Source organism: Candoia aspera, chromosome 1, assembly GCF_035149785.1.
Source record: "Candoia aspera isolate rCanAsp1 chromosome 1, rCanAsp1.hap2, whole genome shotgun sequence".
NCBI lineage: Eukaryota > Metazoa > Chordata > Lepidosauria > Squamata > Boidae > Candoia > Candoia aspera.
The window spans coordinates 169,876,798-169,899,673 of record NC_086153.1 but is presented as its reverse complement, the minus strand read 5'-3'; the positions used below and the strand labels follow the sequence as shown (position 1 = coordinate 169,899,673).

General features: G+C 44.9%; 1 protein-coding gene across 1 annotated transcript in view; it reads right to left on the bottom strand.

Moving 5' to 3' along the window:
* ABCA12 (ATP binding cassette subfamily A member 12) overlaps window positions 1-22,299 on the bottom strand; it is a 130,880-nt gene extending 108,581 nt beyond the window's left edge. The window contains exons 1-6 of the mRNA XM_063302960.1: window positions 22,275-22,299; window positions 20,924-21,068; window positions 9,828-9,913; window positions 8,619-8,725; window positions 6,442-6,621; window positions 3,972-4,150 (exon numbers count right to left, since the gene is read on the bottom strand). Of these exons, the coding sequence (XP_063159030.1) occupies window positions 3,972-4,150; window positions 6,442-6,621; window positions 8,619-8,725; window positions 9,828-9,913; window positions 20,924-21,068; window positions 22,275-22,299 (722 nt within the window). The remainder of the gene's footprint in view (window positions 1-3,971; window positions 4,151-6,441; window positions 6,622-8,618; window positions 8,726-9,827; window positions 9,914-20,923; window positions 21,069-22,274) is intronic.
* Between the last annotated feature and the right edge of the window lie 577 nt (window positions 22,300-22,876).

Sequence of the window (22,876 nt, the reverse complement as noted above, 5' to 3'; positions counted from 1 at the left end):
TGGGGGAAAACTTTCTCCATGTTCAATTAACTATCTAAGACACCTGAAGCAAGAACATGGTTTATTACAAGTCTGAATGCAGTGATTTTGATTTGTCTTAACAGGAGTTTCCATTAGCATTATTTAGGTCTCTGATAAAGGCATAACCAAATCTTACCTTGTTCTGAACAGTTCAAAGTTGACAGCCAGCTAATCATATTTAGAATCATTTGGGGACTACTGTCACTCTTCCCTTCCATATTCATAAGCAGCCTTCAAAAAATGAAAATGTCCTGAGTATAATCATGCAACTAGATCAGGCATGAGCCAACCATGGCTCATAGCACATGCCCGCAGCTCCACTTTTGCAATTCCCCCATATTATTCCACCAAAAAAATGTTAATGTATTTTTTTCATTCAAAATAAAGCACAAATTGAATATGTCAAGCCATCGTGAAATATCATGTTTGAGGAAGGGGACACAATTTTCAGCCTTATTCAACCTCTATGACCCTCAGAATCTAAAAAATAATGTCAGAGGATAAATACTCAAAATTGCTCATCCATGATTTTTTAAAAACCTATTCAATCATGTCCAGTTCTCGGAGACTGCCTGGACAAGTCCCTGCAGTTTTCTTGACAGGTTTTTCAGAAGTGGTTTGCCATTGCCTCCTTCCTAGGGATGATAGAGAACGACTGGCCCACGGTCCCCCAGCTGGCTTTGTGCCTAAGGCGGGACTCAAACTCATGGTCTCCTGGTTGCTAGCCTGGTGCCTTAACCACCACTCCAGACTGGCTCTCATCCCTGAATTGGCATTGGAACACTGCAGTCAACAGAGACAGTGATAATGATAACAATGCCTTTCAAACTTATTTGAGCTATGGGGAGAGACTCTGCTCTCCCATTTGCTTCTGGTCTCTCTTGGTCCTCATTTATATATTAGTCTTATCAGTTCTTATAGAGAAGAGTAGAAAATAGGCACTTTATTCTTCTCCCCCATATCTGACAAGATTGTGAAATGACACACCCAGCTACAGGAAGCCTTATTTCTTCCATTTCTCCTCACCCCTCTCCTTATACCAAGAGGAACTGCATAAATAGGAGCTACATGGAAGCAGATATCATTGGCAGGGAGGGTCCAACCCACATATTTACAGAAAGCTATAGTCAATCTGTCAGTTCTCTATTCCATTGTCTTTTCTGTGCCTTTCACTAGTCCTGTCTCCCACTTCCCCTAATTAATGTTGAGTTGATGACCAACTTCATTGGTGTTAAATACAATGCAATGTGAGATTATCGATCACTTGAGTTTAAATGCTCCAGTTTCCTTAATCAGCAGGTTCCTCCTCCATCTCTTACCTTTAATTTATAATGGGTTTGTTTGTTATATTTCTTTATATACATTGCTTTTCTGTTTCTTCAACAATCAAGGCAGCTTACAATGGTCATAATGAAAAATATAAACTAAAGCAACATTAAAATAATTTAAATTGGAATTTAAATTGAACATTGAAATAAATCAACAATAAAAGTCATAGCAGATAAGATGGGTTTTTACTATCTTCCCTGATCAGGGGTGGGGGGGTCAATGTTTTTCCCTAGGGAGCCAATTTCACAGCCTAAGAACCACATAGGAGAAGGCCTTTTCTTGCATGCAAGATAGTTGGGCTTCTGGCTATGAGAGGACATTCAAAAGCACTTCTCGTGTTGATCTGTAGCTCCATGTTCAGTGCACTGCAATACTTAAGGCAGATTATAAAAGGAATGAATAACTGTTGCTAATTCCAACCAGCTCACAAAGGATCACAGTTGGCATATTAGCCATAATTTGCTACCCATAAATCCACTGAGAGCTGTTTAGCTGTTTATGTTCCCCTGGTCTCAACCCAGCATCCCATAAATCCTTATTAATGTAAGCAGTTCAGTCCATTTTAGAAACCAGCTGTCCCTTTTCAAGAGGCACCACAGCTTTCTCCTCCTTTCAAGCTATGGAAGCACCTTGATCCAGCCAGGTCTTCCATGGCTCTGGGATGTCCCCCCCCTCCCCCCCGATCCTGATACCAGCCCACCTTCATCTCTTCCTCCCTCCCAAATCTAAACTAATCTCCCCTCTCAGCTCCTAACCAGCCTCAGCAGCACTCCCAAACTGCAAATGTACTCCTTCTGGGGAGAATACAACCCCATCCAGAACCAGCCTCCCTTCAATTCCAGAGTCTAGCTTCTTCCTTACCAACAACAACCCCCTTGCCGGGATTTAGTTTCAGCTTATTCTTTCTCATCTAGCCCATTACTGAGATTAAGTATCTTTCAAGGGTACCGATAACTTTCTTGGTATTAGAATATAAGGTGCGATAGACAGCACCCCTCCAAAGCTCCAAGTAATCTCCAGTGGTTTCCTGTGTTGAACAGCATAGAGAACCCTGTAGGACACCTAGGTGTCAAGCAGTGCATCTTTTCCATGCATCCTGACTGGTAGGACCAGAACCATTGCAAGACAGTGAGCCTGAATTCCAATGCGTCCAGAGGACGCATTGACCAGAGTACATTGACCGGACACCATGGCCAATTGTACTGAAAGCTGCTGAGAGGCCCAGGAGGCCTAGCAGTGTTACATTCTCCCCATCTAATTTCCAGCACAGACCATTAACTGCAGTGACCAGAGCAGCCTCAGTACGGTATCCCAGATAAAATCCCATGCATCTACTTTCTTGATCACTTGCCCAAGAGTGGAATATTTAAACTAATCTATAATTAAAAAGATTTTTCAGGTCAGGGGAGGTCTTTTTGAACAAAGGTCTGAAAACAGCTTCCTTTAAGTGTGCACAGATACATCACAGGGATTCACTCCTTAACCTGGCTAATTTCATCATCCTGCTACAGGAAATGGTGGCCCTCATTTTTCCACTTCCTGTCCACCTCCTCCAGCTCTACGAGCCAAAAAGAATCCATATGAACCTGACAAGTAGGTACCAAGGTTAACTCCCTATGGCCTGTCCAAAATAATGCATATGTAATATATCCAAAGAAGCTAACAGTTTTCCATGTAAGGGACATGCCCAGCTCCTCTATGATAGATACTTTTAAAAAACATTTAAGCAATGTCTCTGAAGAAATCCCAAAAGAACTAGAAAAACAACGTTCACATAAAATTTACAGCCAGTCCCTTGTTCCATTTCTAACCTCTTTTGGCTGCAGAAAATGTTACCATGAAAGACCCAGAAGAGACTGGTTTAAAACAGCATTCTCATCTGTGGCTTTCTTATATAACGAGGCACCAGTGTAATAATATATGAAGAGGCCTTTGAGAAAATGTTGCAGAATGTGTAATTGGTTCCTCATATTTATTTCAGTGATTCCCTCCCCCCCCCCTCCTTTCTTTTCTTCCCACTGCCTGACTGCAGGGACTTGTCCAAGCAGTTGCCAGGGGTCAACACTGACTTGAAGGCAAAAAAAAAAAAAAAAGATTTTGACAGCATGGGAGCTGTTTCTGTTGGCTCTTTAGAAAATAAGTTACTTCCAAGCAATGCCTAAGGCATCTTAGGAAGATAAAATGGCAGCTGCCAGGGGACAGCCACTAATGAAACTGCTGCCACAGAAAGGAAGCATCCCCATCAAGAAAAATGAGATAATGAGAATGAACTCAACTGCACTCATTTAATTCAATTTTCCATTCATTATAAATTAGAGGCAGATTTCTGTTGTCATATTCCTTCATGAATGTAACGATGCAGGCCTTTTTCCTGCCAAAATTTAATTTCACCATGCTTTATAAAAAAATCTTATTGAATGTCTATAAAACCAGTATAAAGTGATAAACTTTTCCCTCCTTATTTTAATTTCATTACCCATTGGGGAATAATTGGACACGATTCGATACGTAGAAACCTTAAAATGCTTCCATTCTCCAAAACTGAATTCATTTGTGCAACAGTCAACACTACTGTCAGTGAATTACTGAGCACAACAGTTTTTAGCTTCCCTCTCTTTTACCTTTTTGTGCTCTGAAGGGTATCAACCATATCTGTCACTTTGGTGGCACCTTGAATGATATCTGGGGCGATGAGGAGAAAGTTCCATATAGAAGTTTCATTCTGCACTTGGGAGATGAGTGATAAAAATGATGCTGCTTCCTGGACAAAAGCCATCTGATAAGAAGGATCCTCCTGTAACTAGAAAGAGAAGCCAAAGGGCATCTTTTTAAAAAGGAGTAACAGATTGACCACCCTTTTTCCTGCTAGACAGGCAGTTCTTAGGTTACATCCATTCATTCACCAGTCCTCAAATTTGCGGCCGTCACAGCATCCCCACAGTCGTGTGGCGCTGAGTGGTAGGTGGCAGTATTGCGACTGAAAACTCTCCCCACGACCCGAGTTCAATCCCAGCAGAAGCTGGATTCTTGGGTAGCCGGCTCAGGTCAACTCTGCCTTCCATCCTTCCGGGGTCGGTAAAATGAGCACCCAGCTTGCTGGGGAAGGTGACGACCGGGGAAGGCAATGGCAAACCACCCTGCTATAGTCTGCCAAGAAAATGTCACAAAAGTGGCATCCCCCCAAAGGGTCAGACATGACTCAGTGCTTGCACAGAGGATCTTTCACCTCATCACAACAGATTGACCACCCTTTTTCCTGCTAGACAGGTAGTTCTTGGGTTACATCCAATCATTCACCAGTCCTTAAAAGGTGTGGCCGTTGCAGCATCCCCACGGTCACATGATCACAACTCAGGTGCTTGGCAACCAGCTTGCAGCCTACCTTCATCTCATCCCCAGTCCCCAGAGTGAAACAGCTGTAAGATGTCCATAGTTCTACTAGCATTACATGTGTTTCCCCTACTAAAGTGCATGCCCTTCCCCTCCTTCATCTGCCACATTCTCCTGTTGTAATACAGCAGCACTCTGCTGTAGGCCCAGAATTGTGCATAGTGCTAGACTGCTCATGTAAATCCTTTGTAGAATGTAGCACAAGGCTGAAATGGTGAAACGGAGTTATGGGATCAAAATCCCTCTTCAACTCCATTGACTTTTATTCAGCCCAGGTATGTACAACAGAATGGGGTATGGAAGGAGGGGCACCGAAAAGAATGTAGAGGTGTTGGGTAGAGTCCTGCAGCCAGTCCCACCCCAGTCCTGCTGCTGTGCTAAACTTGATAGGTGTTTTTTTCCTGCAAGCTGGTTATATGCGGAAGACAAAGACTAGCTAAACTGGAGGAATGGATTTTGCACCTTGCTTATCATACTCTGCATTAGCACCATCAGGACAGTATGACTCAGCAGTGAGGCAGGACGCAGGCAGTGGAGGCAGAATAGGGATGGGCAATAGGGGCAGCCAATTTCATGCTGGCATAGTTTTCTGCTGATTTAAGAATGACTCCAGAATAGGGGATGCCTTTTACTGAAATATTTCTCAGGAATTCCCATGTCGCCTGGGATGGGAAGGGCAATAGTTCTTCCTGGGGGTGGCTGGCGCCGTAGTGCCCTCCCCACTGAATTAGATCTCATTGCTATTTTATATTTATTTTATTCCTATTTATATTTGGCTGTTTGTACTGTATTTTATATGTTTTATGGTTTTAATTGTTAATTTTATTCTAAATCACCCAAAGTCCCCCTTTTGGGGGAGATGGGCAGCAATAAAAAATTGAAAAATAAATAAATAAATACAGAGCTTTCTCTCCGTTGCATTTTTTCCTCTCTCTTTAGGGTTAGGGTTAGGGTATGACCAAGAGACACATATATATTGGTGGCAGATAGTAGAAAAGCAGATTTCTTTGAAAAGGGGGGGGGCATACAGGTAGGGAGAATCAAACTCCTCCTATGACTACTGTACTTGTACTTGTCTTCCTTCTTTCCTGTAAATTCCTACCCTGAAATTGGATCAGTGAACAAAATGGCCCCTTCTAGCTCCCTGATTCTATGATTCCAACTCAGCTCACGCTGATTATCATAACTCAACTGAAAGAATTTCATCGAAGCTAATCACAGGAAAAGGAAAACTCGGTGGTTCTTGTTCACCTAATTTGCTAGCTATCACAGCAGACTCCACCCACCCATCCCTTCTTTCTCAATGACAGAGCAGACCAGTACTTAAACACCCGTACCTACTGTCATCATATGGGTGAGCTTCTATTTTAACAACTACTTCCACCATTTTTCATCTTCTGCTTTTATCCTTGACCTGAGAGAATTTCTATTCCTGTTTTCAGACAGATAAATGCCACTCTTTCATCCATGACTCTTTTTCATTTCTTGGAATTTATGATACCTCTTTTACAAAATAACCAGCTTCAAGGTTGTGCATGCAGGGTGACTAAATAGTTAGAGAGTGGGAACCCTGTTAGGTAAACTGGATGGGGGAGCCCTTTTCTAAGCAGTGTGATGAAGGTGATCTGTAGTAAACTCTTTTTCCCTCAAAGGGGAGAGGGAGGGAGGGAGAGAGAGAATGAGAGATGGATGGATACTTACTTTGGAAATCTGAGTTCTGAATTCTTGAAAAAATGACTCCATAAGAGACATGTTGTTGAGGCAGAATGGCTGATAGATGTTTTTTCCAAGGGTTTCCCAAAGGAGACTTTGCAAAGATGCATTCACTGATATAACCTCACAGATAGCAACTTTAAGGTTTGCTTGAGAAGAGTTTTGCATCTGCATCTGCACAGTAAAGTTACGTATAAGAAATAATGAAATGGAGTTATTTTGTTCAGTCTGACTAGATACAGATTTTCTAAAACCAGTTGATCAAATGTTTGGAAGAGCATGACATTTAGTATAAAGATTAGAAAATAGGCTAACCACAGGATTTCAGAAGTAATAAGAAGCCTAAAATAATTATATTCTTGCTTTAAAATGCTTTGAGGATGGTCCTATCCATGTCCTTGAAACTCGAGAGTTTGCAGGGGACGTTATCACCCAGTCTGTGCTCGCTGTTTCTTTCTCCAAGTTCAAAAATAGCTCAGCGTCCCTCCCATTCATCAGGACGGTGAATCAGGTTTTCTTCATCCCTTTCATAAAAATGAAGAAAGCTATTTTCTAGAATCCCCCCAACCTAAAAAATCCACATACACTCCATGCTTTTGTCTACGTGTAGTCGTGCATATTTGTCCCAGTCTGTGTGCAAGAGAAGCTCATTTGAACAAAGTAGAAATAATGCATTTAGAAGTCTCAAAAGTCTTCTGGCTATAAGGTATTAAACTGTGTGGAAGGAAGATATGTTTAAGCAGTTCATCCACATACTGATCACTATGTCTTTGCATGCTTTCAACACCCATAAAACTGTGGAGTCCCTGGTGCTCTCTGAGCCTTGTTGTCTTCTTGCAACGTTTCATTGCCAGACTAGGCAACATCTTCAGTGTGAACAGGGAGTGGGCCTTCGCTTCGACTGGAACCATAAAATTGCATAAAATTACTAGAATTTCATCCAGTGGAAAACAGGGCACCCTTTGCAACTGGGGAATTCTTCTAAAATAAGAAATTCTTGGCATTGGAATGGTTCCTTGCTAAATAATATAATATAATATAATATAATATAATATAATATAATATAATATAATATAATATAATATAATATAATATAATATAATATAATATAATATAATATATAAAATATATATTACATATCTTCCTTCCACACAGTTTAATACCTTATAGCCAGAAGACTTCTGAGACTTCTAAATGCATTATTTCTACTTTGTTCAAATGAGCTTCTCTTGCACACAGACTGAGACTGTATATATATTTTATATATATTTATATATATATATTTATATATATATTTATATATATATATTTATATATATATTTATATATATATTTATATATATATATATATATTAAAGCAAGGATCCATTGGGTTGTGACTTCAAGAGTGCTGGAAAGATACTGAAACTTAAAGCAAAGATGGAGCACTGTATATGCCACTGTGAGCACTGTGAGTGTGAAAGGCTGGATATAAATCAAATCCAATCAGTCAAGTGTTTCTTTTATTGGAAGAGAGGGAAGTACATACATTGCTCTACAAATGGGATAGCTGTTCAATATCAGTGCAACCAGCAGGTGGCAAGTTCTACTGGGGATGAATACTGTACTATTGATACTTCTGCTGTATGGAAGACCTCTTAGTCAGGGTAATGCTCCCTGTCCAGTCATCGAACATTACAGTTGCTATGGCTTCCAAGTACATATAGCTTTTTAGAAATAGACACTTTTCTCTCTCATCTTATGTTCACTTGGAAACCAGACGTAGCATGAAGTCTGAAGCTGCTAGAAAAGATGAGATGCCCTAGCTTTCTTCAGAATGGTTAAGGTTTCAGTTATTTCTCGTTTAAACAAAATAACTCCGTTTCATGCTGTACTGTTTGCAGCACTAATATAAATTGTTTTTTTTAATTTGAAGATCAGAATTATCATTTATATATATTTATATATATACCGCCCATCTTTTGGGGGAGATGGGCGTAATTAAATTTGAATAATAAACAAACAAACAAACAAACAAACATACAGCTTAAGCAAACTAAATTTGGGTGCTCTTTACAACTAGAATACTTGTTTTATTTCCTTATAAAAATGTTAGAATGCATGTACCTCTATTAGCATTAGGTAAAAATGGGCATTTTAAAGATGACCTACATATAGACAATTACCTCTGCCAGAGTGAGAATCTCGTTAAGCAAGTATATTCTGGCATAGCTGGTTGATGATGAAATATTTTCAGTAAAGGCTTTCAAATTGAATGTTGAACCAAGTATCTCTGTAAACAAAAGAAGAAAATGTTTCATATGTTTGCTTTTGCTGATTATTTGCAGAAGTTTTATCTCACCATTAATATAAGGCTTGGGGTGAAATATAAAGAGGAAGAACCCAAATCAGTCAAGCTGACTGAATATTTGAGAAAAATATATCCCATGAACATTACTGAGGCAAGAAGTATTTCATGGCCCTGAGAGGTAATGGATAACATGGAAAAGAAGCAGATCCCCACTTCCCTACGTTGTTTACCTATGAAAAATATGAAGCTCAGGTATGTCCAAGATAGCATATTTTCCGGAGTACTGTTTTCTAATTTGTATAACTTTGGCATATAATTTATCAGGAGAAATAATCAGTGAGATTTAAATACTTAAGTGGAGGTTTAGGTGCTTCAAACAGACATCACTCTATCTCTCTGAGTTGCCCTGTTGTTAAATTATCATTTATTAAATGAAGTTTCGATACATAATCTGTTATTGTGCTGATATAACATTAAAAACAAGCCCTCTTGTTTTAATGCAAGAACTTGCAAAATCCTAGCTACACGGAATTCTTCATCCGGTATCATTTATTAATGCATCTATATATTTTATGTCTCTAATTTTCCAGCAAGTCATTTTCTGCTCATGTCCTCAAACTATGTCTAGATGTGCACAGTCTTTCTCCTCCTAGAAAATGCGCACTATTTGACAGAATCCAAGTTTCAGTCCTGAATTTGTAAAGTCTAAGACATTTCTTTGCGGATGTTTTAAAAGCAAATCTTAACTATTCCCAACAGTTTAAAATAATAATTTACGGAGCAAGTCTAACTACCACCATAATCAGTTTTAGGAGTGGAATTGGGATGGGAAGAAATTGATACCACAAAGGCCCCCTTTGACAGCTGCTGTCTTCATTTTCTTTTCCAACCAGAGTGAGGAAAGCTATGAAAACAAAGTTCTATGTTTTAACATTAAAGTGCCTACTTACTCACATTTGAGTATACATTGAAAGCCAGGAAATTGTTTTTAAAAAACTCACCCATCTTGAAAATTTCCCATGAAGAGTTTATCTTGTAACAAGAAAGGAAGCCTACTAAACTCATGTAGAATTGAATAACCTACCCAATGGACCATTCCTGTTTTGGAGATGAGCACTCCGGGATGATAGGTTGCTCTCCTCCACCAGGTTAGCTGACCGTCTCTGTCTTCTGATAAGAAAAGAAGAAGCAAGAAGAAAACTATATCATCCTTTGTATTTAATTCCCCCCCCCCCCACACACACACTCATGCACGCACACCACTTGGTCTTAGCCAAAAGACCAAGAATCTATCTCTCTCTCTTTTTACATCCAAAGTGTAAAAAAAAATAATTGTAACTTTTCATAGCAAAATACATTCAGGCGTTTCTGTCTTATATTAATTATTCCAAAAGTTTGTAAATTATAACAATTTGGGTAAATATATTATTGCTTGAATTGTTTTAACATCCAACAAAATGCTAGTTAATTTTAAAAGCAAAATTAATTCCATATTTTCTGATAGAGGACATACATTTAGGCGCTTTCCAGTGTGTTGTTGTTTATTCATTTAGTCGCTTCCGACTCTTCGTGACTTCATGGACCAGCCCACGCCAGAGCTTCCTGTCGGTCGTCAACACCCCCAGCTCCCCCAGGGATGAGTCCGTCACCTCTAGAATATCATCCCTCCATCTTGCCCTTGGTCGTCCCCTCTTCCTTTTGCCTTCCACTCTCCCTAGCATCAGCATCTTCTCCAGGGTGTCCTGTCTTCTCATTATGTGGCCAAAGTATTTCAGTTTTGCCTTTAATATCATTCCCTCAAGTGAGCAGTCTGGCTTTATTTCCTGGAGGATGGACTGGTTTGATCTTCTTGCAGTCCAAGGCACTCTCAGAATTTTCCTCCAACACCACAGTTCAAAAGCATCGATCTTCCTTCGCTCAGCCTTCCTTATGGTCCAGCTCTCGCAGCCATATGTTACTACAGGGAACGCCATTGCTTTAACTATGCGGGCCTTTGTTGTCAGTGTGATGTCTCTGCTCTTAACTATTTTATCGAGATTTGTCATTGCTCTTCTCCCAAGGATTAAGCGTCTTCTGATTTCCTGACTGCAGTCAGCATCTGCAGTAATCTTTGCACCTAGGAATACAAAGTCTTTCATTGCTTCTACATTTTCTCCCTCTATTTGCCAGTTATCAATCAAGCTGGTTGCCATAATCTTGGTTTTTTTGAGGTTTAGCTGCAAACCAGCTTTTGCACTTTCTTCTTTCACCTTCATCATAAGGGTCCTCAGTTCCTCTTCACTTTCAGCCATCAAAGTGGTATCATCTGCATATCTGAGATTGTTAATGTTTCTTCCAGAGATTTTAACTCCAGCCTTGGATTCCTCAAGGCCAGTGTGTGCAATAGTTATTTTAGCAGTCTTAATATAATTAACATAAATCACAAATCTGCATATTCCACAATATCTTCTAATATTTCATGTAAGAATAAGTTCAGTATTTACTGAAAATTGGTAGCTTGACATTCACTGAACACTATAATTTAATATGTACACATGATGAGAACATATAACAAAATCTGTCTTTATATCTGTAATACTTCCAACACCAGTCCTGATCATCAGAATCATCATTGTTATATTTAGTTAAAATTGCACCAAATGCAACCAACACAACAGCTCAAATATAATATTTATTGTTTAAAATATTTTTTTCTGTTAAGCTTGCACCTGAAATATTATCTGGTATATTGTCAAGGATCCAAGTTGAATTGCATTAATTTATTTGTATATTCAAATCTTTGCTTTGTTTCTTATTAAATAAACTACATGTCATTTTATTATAATCTGTTAATAACAATACAATATTCTGATTATATTCTTAATAACAGGAATCAAAATCTGTATTTTAATTTTAGTCAGTTTGGCAATTGTCCATATTTACTAAATTTGGTAATATGATGAATTTTGAATCCAATGAGCAGACATTCATGCATGTGTATAATAATTCATCATATGAAATTATCTTATTAGGGGTTAGTGTTAAATTCTCCCCAGCAATGCCAAACTAAATATATTCTGCTCTACTTAAAGGGCCAGTGTGCTGTGCCAGTAAAGTGGCTGGACGAGGACCCAAGAGACACAGGTTCAAATCCTCCTCCTAATGAAGATAGGCTGTCTGAAGTAATGATATCGTTTGCTACAGTAGCAAATAATTTATCATCATTTTTTACAGAAGCATTTAAATTTGAGTGCATCCAAACCTCTAAATATTTCTGTGAGAACCAGTTTGGTGTAGTGTTTAGGGTTAAGGCTAGAGGCTGTGAGTTCTAGTCCTTCCATACACCCACACACACACATATTTGCTATAAATACCTTTCTGCAACATTTTAAACACTCTTTCTTGTAAAAAAAAAAAAAGATGCACCATCCATTTTGGCCTGAGGGCTGCACTTAGCTACTCTGTGGCTAAGTGGTGCTATACCCCAAAAAGTGGGTATGACCAAGGGGGAGTAGTCCCTTGGTCAAACCCAGGGATACATACACAGGATAAAATGTAGTTAATTTAATTTAAATTAAGTTAACATTAAAGAAAACAACATAAACATAGTTATGATTAGTGCCTATGTTTAATAATTTCTTCTTTCTGTCAGTTTGCAATAATTTTGTGGGACAGACCCAAGACTCTGAGGCTCTGAAATCATATTGTCTTTAAAAAGAAAAAAAGGTTCTCTGCTTACAATTTATGAAACAAAAGCCATGTCATGAGTGCCGTTGAGCTAAAGTCATCAGCGCAATGGCACTCATGACAATGACAAGGAAATAAGTGAAGGGGCACAAGTTAAGTAGCCATCAACCCACAACGACTAACGGCTAACAAACAATAGCTAAACGAATCACGGAGCCACCCAAGCCATCAGCGGCAATACAACGGGGATCGCCCAGCTGAAAGCAATCAGCAGAAGAATGGAAACCTGAGGATGGGCGATCCTGGAAACCCTCAACCAATGGCAGGGCAACGCAGGGGACAAAGGGGGGTGACGTGACCGTGAGCGAGGGGGCGCTGACCGGCGCGGGGTATTTAAACCCCGCACCGGCGCGCTCCTGTCACTCTCAGCTTTTTTCTACCAACGTTGTACCTACCCTGAAATAAACCAGAACCTGCTTTGCAAACCAGCGTCTGAACGTTATTCAGAGGTAGGCAGCGCATGACATAAAGCTGAGAGTCATAAACTCAGCCTCGCCGAGCCCCACCGGACGACAACGAGCCGCGGGAGGAGTAGACGGCGAGAAGACCAGCAAGATGAGGCCGGAACGGCGCGGGCAAGGAGGGCGAGCCGCGCGGCAAGAGACAGAGGAGGACCGACCGAGGCCAGAGGCACCGCGGACTCCCGGAGCCATGGACGCCCACCCCACCCGACCCGAGCCTCAGCTCCAACCCCAAGGGGAGATGGCGACGGAGGCAACCCGACCGCGGGAGGGAGCAGCACGACTTCCGAAACCAGCGGAGGACCCCGCGCCCCACATCGCACCCCAGCAACGGGCGTGGAGCGACAGCCCCACGGTGCTCAACACGGAGGAGGACGACGGAGACACCCATCAGACGGAGGAGGAAGCGGACCCGCGGCGGAGGGACGATGAACCCCACCGGCAACCCACCCCCGAGGACGCGCCAACGGAACCGGCCCCAGCGGCGGCGCGGGCTGTGGACGAGGAGGCACGAGCTGAACTCGCGGCCATGCGGGCTCAGCTGACGGAACTCCGGACCATGCTCCAGGCGCTTATGCCCCCCACGCCACCCAACGACGTCCCCGCACAAGCCCACACCCCGAGCGAAGCACCGAACCCACACGGGCCAGCGGAGAGCCAGCAGACGGCACAGGCGGCCGACACCACACCCCGGGAAGCGAGAGGCGGGGCCGCACAAAACGCCCGGGCCCCAAAGGACTTCCCCATCTTCTTCGATGGGACCCCCTCAAAACTCTCGTTTTTCATTACCAACGCTAGGGAGTTCATGGGGAGGCACGGACACTCCTATGACTCCGAGGCCGACAAGATCGCCGCCGTGGCGATCAAACTCCAAGACAGGGCGGCGGACTGGTACGTCCAACTGTACGAGTCCAGCTCCCCCGCCCTCGCCACCTTCCCTGCTTTCATCAAAGAGATGAAAAACTACTTCGAAGACCCCCTAGCTAAAGTACGGGCGAAAAGCGCACTCCAGAGACTTAAACAGGGCACACGCACGGTCCCTGACTACGCCCTGGAGTTCAAAGCCCTCGCGGGAAAGGTCTGCGACTGGTCTGAGACCACCCTGCTGGAAATCTTCAAAAGGGGGCTCAACCGCGACGTTCTCCAATGGGCCCTCTACCGCGACGACCCAGAAACGTTACACGGGTGGATCCACCTCGCGGGGAGAGCCGAACACGCGCACCGCACCTTCCTTATGACAACCACGGAAGACACAAACTATGTCGGGAAAAAGGTACCCGCACCACACGGGGGGATGGCCGGCCCCATATACCCAAAAAAGAGGTTCAACCGGGAGCCCTGCGGGAGGTGTGGCAAATTAGGGCACAAGACGGCGGATTGCTTCGCCAACCGACCGCCGACCAGCGCGCCCAAGCCCGCCCCGAAAATTAGCCCCAAACCACCCAACCCGGGGCCGCCCCCTCACCGCCGAATGACCGTGGCCACAGCGACACCGGAAGAGGGCTGGGACGCGTACTGGGGGGAAGAGGACAATACCGACCCCGACCAGCCGGCGGGAAATGCTCCCCGCCTGCTCTGAGACGCGTGGCGAGGCAGGCGGTGGGACAGCAACGCGGACCACCTCAACGAAACGACAAAAGCTCCGTAATATTGGCAGCAATCCAACTCTCTGCCGGCAACGGAGCCACCACGGCCGCGGCACTAGTGGACTCGGGGTGCTCAAAAAACCTCATCCACCCCGACCTAGTCGCCAAACTCGACCTCCGCTGCTTCCCCCTCCCCACGCCGCTGGCATTCCACCAGCTGGACGGCTCTACAGCGGGAGGGAAACCAGCCACGCTACAAACCGAGCCGGTCACCCTGCAAATGGGCACTCACACCGAGCGCACATCGTTCGTAGTCACGCCCATCGGACGGCCCATTGCAGTCCTGGGGATGCCATGGCTCGCGAAAAACAACCCGCGGATCAACTGGGCGACCCGCACCTTCACATTCGGCGACGGCGAGTATCGAGCACCGGCACCAGCTGGCAAAAGCAACCCCACGGTAGGACGAGCGGAGGCGACCACACAAGACAACGCCGCTACCACAGCAGACCTACCAGAACAATACGCCGACTTCTCCGAGGTCTTCGGAGAGGCAGAGGCAGACCAACTACCCCCCCACCGCAAGACGGATTGCCGGATCGACCTACTGCCCGACGTCCCCCTACCTAGACCAAAGATCTATGCGATGACCCCGAAGGAGATGGCAACCCTCCGGGAGTTCATCGATAAAAACCTAGACAGGGGATTCATAGAGCCAGCATGCTCACCGGTCGGAGCCCCCGTCTTATTCCGGGAGAAGAAAGACGGGACCCTACGGCTCTGCACCGACTACCGGGGCCTAAACGCGGCTTCCCTGTCCAACAAATACCCCTTACCCCTGGTAAAGGACATGCTCGCCCACCTCTCCACGGGCAAAGTCTTTTCCAAATTGGACCTTCGCGAGGCGTACTATCGCATCCGAATCAGGGAGGGGGACGAATGGAAGACGGCGTTTAACTGCCCCCTAGGCGCCTTCCAGTACAAGGTACTGCCCTTCGGACTCGCGGGGGCCCCTGGGGTGTTCATGCAGCTCATCAATGAGGTACTGCATGAACATCTGTTTAAAGGGGTCCTGGTCTACATCGACAACGTCCTCATTTACACAAAAACACACGAGGAACACGTAACCTTAGTCAGGCAAGTCCTCGACAAGCTCAGAAGGGCGCAGCTCTATGCAAAGCCTACAAAGTGCGAGTTTCACAAAGAGCGCCTAGACTATTTGGGGTATCGAATCTCCGGGGACGGCATCGAAATGGACCCCGCAAAAGTCGAAGCGGTGCTAAACTGGGAGCGGCCCCGCAACAGACGGCAACTACAGAGCTTCCTGGGATTCGCGAATTTCTACAGGTCCTTCGCCCGGGGGTTCGCTGAGATAGCCCTCCCCTTAACGGACCTCCTCAAAACCAAAGGGGTGGGGGACACCCGACGCGCCAAGAACCCAGGCACAGTGCTGAATTGGACTCCCGCGTGCCAGACCGCATTCGACAAGCTGAAAGCGCTGTTCACGACGGAGCCAATCCTCGCACACCCGGACCCAGAACGGCCGTTCGTGGTCCAAGCCGACGCCTCAGACTTCTCCCTGGGAGCCATCCTGCTACAAAAAGACTCCACGGGGCTCCTGAAACCATGCGCCTACCTGTCAAGGAAGTTCTCCGAGACAGAGAGGCGATGGCACGTCTGGGAGAAAGAAGCCTTCGCGGTGAAATCGGCACTAGAGACATGGCGTCACCTACTCGAGGGAGCCACCCAACCATTCGAGGTCTGGACGGACCACCGGAACCTCGAGGCCCTACGAACGCCTAGACGCCTTAGCCCAAAACAGGTCCGATGGGCCCAATTCTTCAGCCGCTTTGATTTCCAGCTGAAGTTCATGCCGGGCAAGAAGAACTTCCTGGCCGACGCCCTCTCCCGGCTGCCCCAAGACGAAGAGCCCGCCCCAGACACCATTGGGACGGTCCTATCCGCCTCGCAACTGGGAATGGCCGTGACCACCCGAAGCGGCGCACGGAGGCAGCTCGACGCTACGGCGCAGCCGACGGCGGGACAACCGGCGACGGAAAGAAGCCAACCGCAACTACCAGGGGGAATGCGCACGGACCTCGCCGCCGCCCTCAAAACCGACCCCTGGTTCCTGGCAAACCCCGACAAGGTAACGATGGCGCAAGACCTGGCATGGGGGGAAGGCAGAATCTACGTCCCGGACTCGCAACGCCAGGCGATCTTGCATAGGTCACACGACGCCAAGCAAGCGGGACACTTTGGGTTCCTCAAGACCCTACACCTAACACGGCGCCAATTCTGGTGGCCCGCGCTCAGGCGAGACGTAAAAACCTACGTGGCGTCCTGCCCAACGTGCGCTAGGGCCAAACGGGCACCAGGCAAACCCGCGGGGCTATTGCAACGGGTGGCAGAACCCTCCCGCCCATGGGAGGAAATCTCTATGGATTTTATAGTGGACCTCCCACCCAGCCAGAAGAAAACGGCCATTTGGGTGGTGAAGGACTACTTCTCAAAGCAGGCCCACTTCATCCCCTGCACGTCGGTCCCATCCTCACAACAACTAGCCAAACTCTTCCTCATCCACGTGTACAGGCTACACGGATGTCCCGCACGTGTGGTGACCGACAGGGGCACACAGTTCACCTCCAAATTCTGGCGGGCCTTCCTGAAGCTGACGGGGACCCAACAGGCCCTATCTACGGCTTGGCATCCGCAGACGGACGGAGCCACTGAGGTTCTTAATGCCACCTTAGAGCAATTTATACGATCATATACGAACTACCACCAAGACGACTGGGCTGAACTGCTCCCGTTCGCCGAAGTCGCATACAACAACGCCGTCCACACGAGCACGGGGAAAACCCCGTTCGAAGTAGTCTCGGGGCGCGACTTCGTCCCCATACCGGAGCTACCTCAACCCCCGGAACCCCAGGTGGACGCCAGCGACTGGGGACGGAAGATCGCGGAAGCATGGCCAGTAATCACGGCGGCGCTGAAGGAGGCACAGGCTGCTTACAAAGAGCAGGCCGACAAGCACCGGCGCCAACAACCGCCGTTCCAGGCGGGGGATATGGCCTATCTCTCCACCAAGTTCCTAAAGTCAACCCAACCCTCGAAAAAACTGGGGCCTAAGTACATCGGGCCGTTCCGAGTCACGCAAATAGTGAACCCGGTAGCAATACGCCTGGACCTGCCACACAACCTCCGGAGACTCCACCCGGTGTTCCATACCAGCCTCCTAAAACCGGCAACCACCTCCCGATGGCACCCAAGCACGCCACAGCCCGCACCGCTAATGATCGACGGGCAACACCACTTCGAGATCAGGGACATCCTCGACTCCCGCAAGCAACGAGGAACTCTACACTATCTGGTCAGGTGGAAACACTTCCCCCACCCGGAATGGGTGGCGGCGCACAACGTTAACGCGCCTGACCTGACCAGAGCATTTCACCGGGCATACCCCGACAAACCGCAATCAAGGTCAGCAAAACCAACCCCCCCCCCGCAGGCCCCCCCCGCCTCCCGTGCCCCAAGGGAAAGGGCCCCTCCCAAGCCCGCGACTTGGGTGGACCTTCCCCCCCCCGGGACTCACTCCCCCCGCCCCGGGCCCACGGGGTGGTGACAAACGATCGCCAGCACCCTCCCCCCGCCCCCCGGCCGCGGGGGAGTGGCAAGCAAGTCAACAGGGCAACCTGGGGGCAACGCCCAGGAGACACAACAAAGGCGACGCACTCTAAATAAGAAAAGAAGGGCCCTACCTGGAGCTGAGCAGCACCCGACCAGCCACGCCTCTCGCCTCGCCGAACTGAGCCAAACAAACAGGGTGTGGTTGGAGCATGCGCACGCCAGGTCAGAACCCGAGCATGCGCACCATGGACACACCCTGGGAAGGCACGTGGTAGAGGGAGGAGCAAAGGGAGGGGCGACAACTACTCCGGCGGGAACTTTGAAAAAAAAAAAAAAAAAATGTGGCGTTTTGACAGCTCCACGGGGAAAACCAAGAAAACCGGGGGAGAACACTATTCGAAAAGGGGGCAGTATGTCATGAGTGCCGTTGAGCTAAAGTCATCAGCGCAATGGCACTCATGACAATGACAAGGAAATAAGTGAAGGGGCACAAGTTAAGTAGCCATCAACCCACAACGACTAACGGCTAACAAACAATAGCTAAACGAATCACGGAGCCACCCAAGCCATCAGCGGCAATACAACGGGGATCGCCCAGCTGAAAGCAATCAGCAGAAGAATGGAAACCTGAGGATGGGCGATCCTGGAAACCCTCAACCAATGGCAGGGCAACGCAGGGGACAAAGGGGGGTGACGTGACCGTGAGCGAGGGGGCGCTGACCGGCGCGGGGTATTTAAACCCCGCACCGGCGCGCTCCTGTCACTCTCAGCTTTTTTCTACCAACGTTGTACCTACCCTGAAATAAACCAGAACCTGCTTTGCAAACCAGCGTCTGAACGTTATTCAGAGGTAGGCAGCGCATGACAAGCCATTTCATATTGGTTTCATCTTAAATATTTGCTTTGCATCTCAAACATATGCTTTGATTGTATAAAATGGCAGTGTTTTTCTTATAGCAAAGAGAGTGACTCTACAGAGCTGGAAGAATAAATCATCTTGTGATGCAAAAGAATGAAAAATAAATACAATTTCTGAAGAGAATGTTCTATTCTCTAGAACATTTGGTCTAGAGAATAGATGACAGAAATCTGAGACAAGTTGGTCAGATACCCTTGCAGTATTTGGTGCTTTAGCTAATAGACAAATAAACGGTACAGTGGTAGATTCCTGCACTGAGCAACACAGAGGTTGGACTAGATGATCTGCAAGATCTCTTCCAACCCTTACGTCTTATGGTTCTATGAATAATTTTGTACTGAATGTTTTATTTTTCTAATGTACTGTAGGTTCTTTTTAATAATAGAATGTATAATAAAAGACAGATGAACTAAAATCTCATAAGGTTAATTGATTCATTCACAAAATACAGTTTTTTTCTTGCTGCTTTAACTCATAACTGTTCTCTTACAGTGCCAGAGGCAACAGCAACGTATTTGCATGAATAAAATTACTACAGCTGTATTGATTTTAGCATACAGAGGTTTCTTCTGGCATAATTTGTGAAAATATCAGTCGGTCAACCTCTCCCGAATTGGTGAGTTGGGCAGAAGAAATTAGGTGCCCTGATGTGAGCGGATGACATCAACCCTTCCATCCACCTGAACATTGTCAGAATATCATTCTTGATCTGGGATACAGAAGAACCTAAAGAATGGATGCCATATTCTATTGCTCCAGCTGTAGGTTCTCTCAAGTCCAGTTGCCTACAAAATGGATTTCACCCAAAGCCTCCAGTGCCTCAGGTAACAAGTTATTTTGCAAACATGAATACAAAGAAATATATAATGTAGCCGTTCAACATACAGCAGTATATTGCTATCAGGAAAGTGAATGTGCCAAGGGTTAGAAGTCTGTTGGTAAAAATGCATTTCCAGCTCTGATAACAAATGGGAAGTAAACAAAGGGAGCACATCTAGAATATACAGAGGGTAGAAGGACCTCATTTTCGAAGTCCTGAGTTCATTTTCCTGAGGGGGACCAGGAGAGAAGCCCTCCTTTTACTGGCCTGCCAAAGACCATCCAGTGTCCTGATTGCTGTCTGGGTCCACGCAGTATTCCGTGCGGCCACAAAAAACCTTGCAGATCATAAACTACGTTCAAGGCCAGAAAACAGTTCTCCATCTCCTTGCTCCATATGTCACCCAAGCAAGAGATTGCAAAGGGATCTCCAGTTAGCAGGGATTGAGGTATCTAATGTAATTTTGTGGCTTCCTTTTTCAGGACATGAAAGGAATTTCCCAATATTCCAGGCCACGGTAATAACAGAATAAGACCCTTTTGCACCAGACTGCACCCATACATACAAACTATGTGTCCAGTCAATATTGTCTTTGCTGTGCACATGGAACATTATTCCATTCTTTCAGATATGAGACACTACTTTGGAAAAGTCCAAGGGGTCCATATTAACATATGTCAAATCTGTTTCAAAGGGATCAAATCCTTAGTGGAATTCCCTACTGATTTTGACCCTGCCTAGTTTCATGTTGCTCTGTGCTTTTAACAAAATAGAGCCCCAAAAATGCTCAGTCTGGATCTCTCTGACAGAGGCCACTTCTGAAAGAGTGCACCTAACTGAATGCTCCTCCCGGAAGAAAATTTCTCCTCTTAGAAAAGAGCATGTGAGTCTGAGGTTGAACATCCAAGAGAGGATGACTGCCTCAGTGGGGACTAGGCCAGTGGTCTCCATGTTTCATCATTTTAATTAGCATGGGTATAAACAATATATTGTGACATGTGTAGTTGTAGTAAACCAAGCAACTTTTTTTTTTTTTACCTGCTTATGAGTGAAATATTCAGTTTGGGGAGCAGATCTTCAGGGGTATATGGTGTACTTTTGCATGTGGCATCAGAACTGCAAATCACAGTTTGGAGAAATGGCAAAAAACCTGTACTGGGAAGATTCCGAGGGGCCAGGTAACCTGAAAAGGATGAAATCAAAGATGACCATGAGAATTAGTGAAAAACTACTTATCAGGGTTTTTGTTTAATTATTTAAAGTTTCTGACAAAAAAATAGAACAGAATCATACACAAAAAGAAATGGTACAAATGAAGAAAAGGATTTTTTTTAAAGCAGAAATTCATTCAGTATAGAAATGAAACCTACAGGGAAGACTGTCCTGCTGCTGCAAAGTGACTGTTCACTTTGGGCTCCTGCCACAATTAATTCTAGTGCAAACATAGACTATAACTTGCATAAAAGGAATAATGCCATTACATTACATTGATTCAATTCATTACATTTAAATTAATCCAAATTCATCAAAATCCATAGGTTGTATCCAGTATGTACCATGGATCCACTGAAATACAGGTAGTCCTCGTTTTCTTGGGACCGGTAAATCGATCATTAAGCGAAGTGGTCGCTAAGTGAAACCGTAACTGTTTATGATCTTACTTAAGCTTTCCTTTGCTTTACAGGCCTGCGAAAGTCATAAATGCAAGGATTGGCCATAAAGTTACTTTTTCATCACTGTCATAACTGCAAACAGTCGCTAAACAAGGCAGTGGCTAAGTGAGTACCACCTATAACTGATTAAACTAGATGTGATAAACAGAAGCCCTGCTTATTTCAGTGAATCTACTCTAAGCCTAGAATCCTCCTATCACTGTAATTAAACACTTACTGATCTGAAGCATACATACAGTATATCAAGATACATTGATAAGACTTAAATGTAATAATGAGTATGGAAACAGATGTTGAATCTATTTCCTGTCCCCATTTTTTTCTCCCCCAATGCTTCTTTTCCATACCTAGTTTAATATAAGAAAACTACAGAGTGGATGAGCTCAGCACACGTACCCCAGTGACACTGAAGCTTAAACACAGTAGAGGCAGATTTACATAAAAAAAAAAATCACAGCAACAACTATTCTTAGCAAATTTAAAATGCTTAAATAGACTCTAGTCTTAATATTTTTCTTGGAGGTTTTTTTTAAAAAACAAAAGGTATCACAGAATAACTAACATGGAAAAACAGCAATTAATCGAAAATATGTAAAACAGTAAAGTGCAAATATGAAACAGAACAGCAAAAAGCATCTTATATTCAATAGACCCAAGATGTAGGGACAGTATCAACCAGAGAAGAAATCAAGTAAAATAGGCCCAACGTTTCTCACCGGTGTGTATAGTGGTTCTGACCATAGCTGTGCCACCACATACTGTTTTTCTTCAAAAAGCATTTAAATAAATAGAAAGTGATGGTGGCCAGGCAACATTTCAGAACAGGAGGAGGAATATGGGTATTGCAGTTTCTTTCTTTCTTTCTTTCTTTCTTTCTTTCTTTCTTTCTTTCTTTCTTTCTTTCTTTCTTTCTTTGTATTTCTCTCCCTTTGCCACCTGTAGGGATAAGCTCAACAAAAGAAGACCTTGGATCTAAGTGGTGCTTGCTCTCATGGAGGCAGTCTTCTTTAAGCCCAGATCAAGAAATGCATCTAGATAATAGGTACAAAGCCAGCTGAGTGACTTGGGGCCAGTGACTCTCTCTTAGCCCTAGTAAGAAGGCACTGGCAAGCCACTTCCAAAAAATGTTGCCTAGAAAACTGCAGGGATCTGCCTCTGTAGTCATCAGGAGTCAGGGTTGACTTGATGGACCATAAGAGCAACAATAAATGGGAACAACTGCAGCTGTAATTATGGGCTTTTAAGTGGTCACTTGTGAATTCATACTGATGGATTGTGTCTGCACAAAGCTCTGATCAGACCTTCCAAACTTAGATTT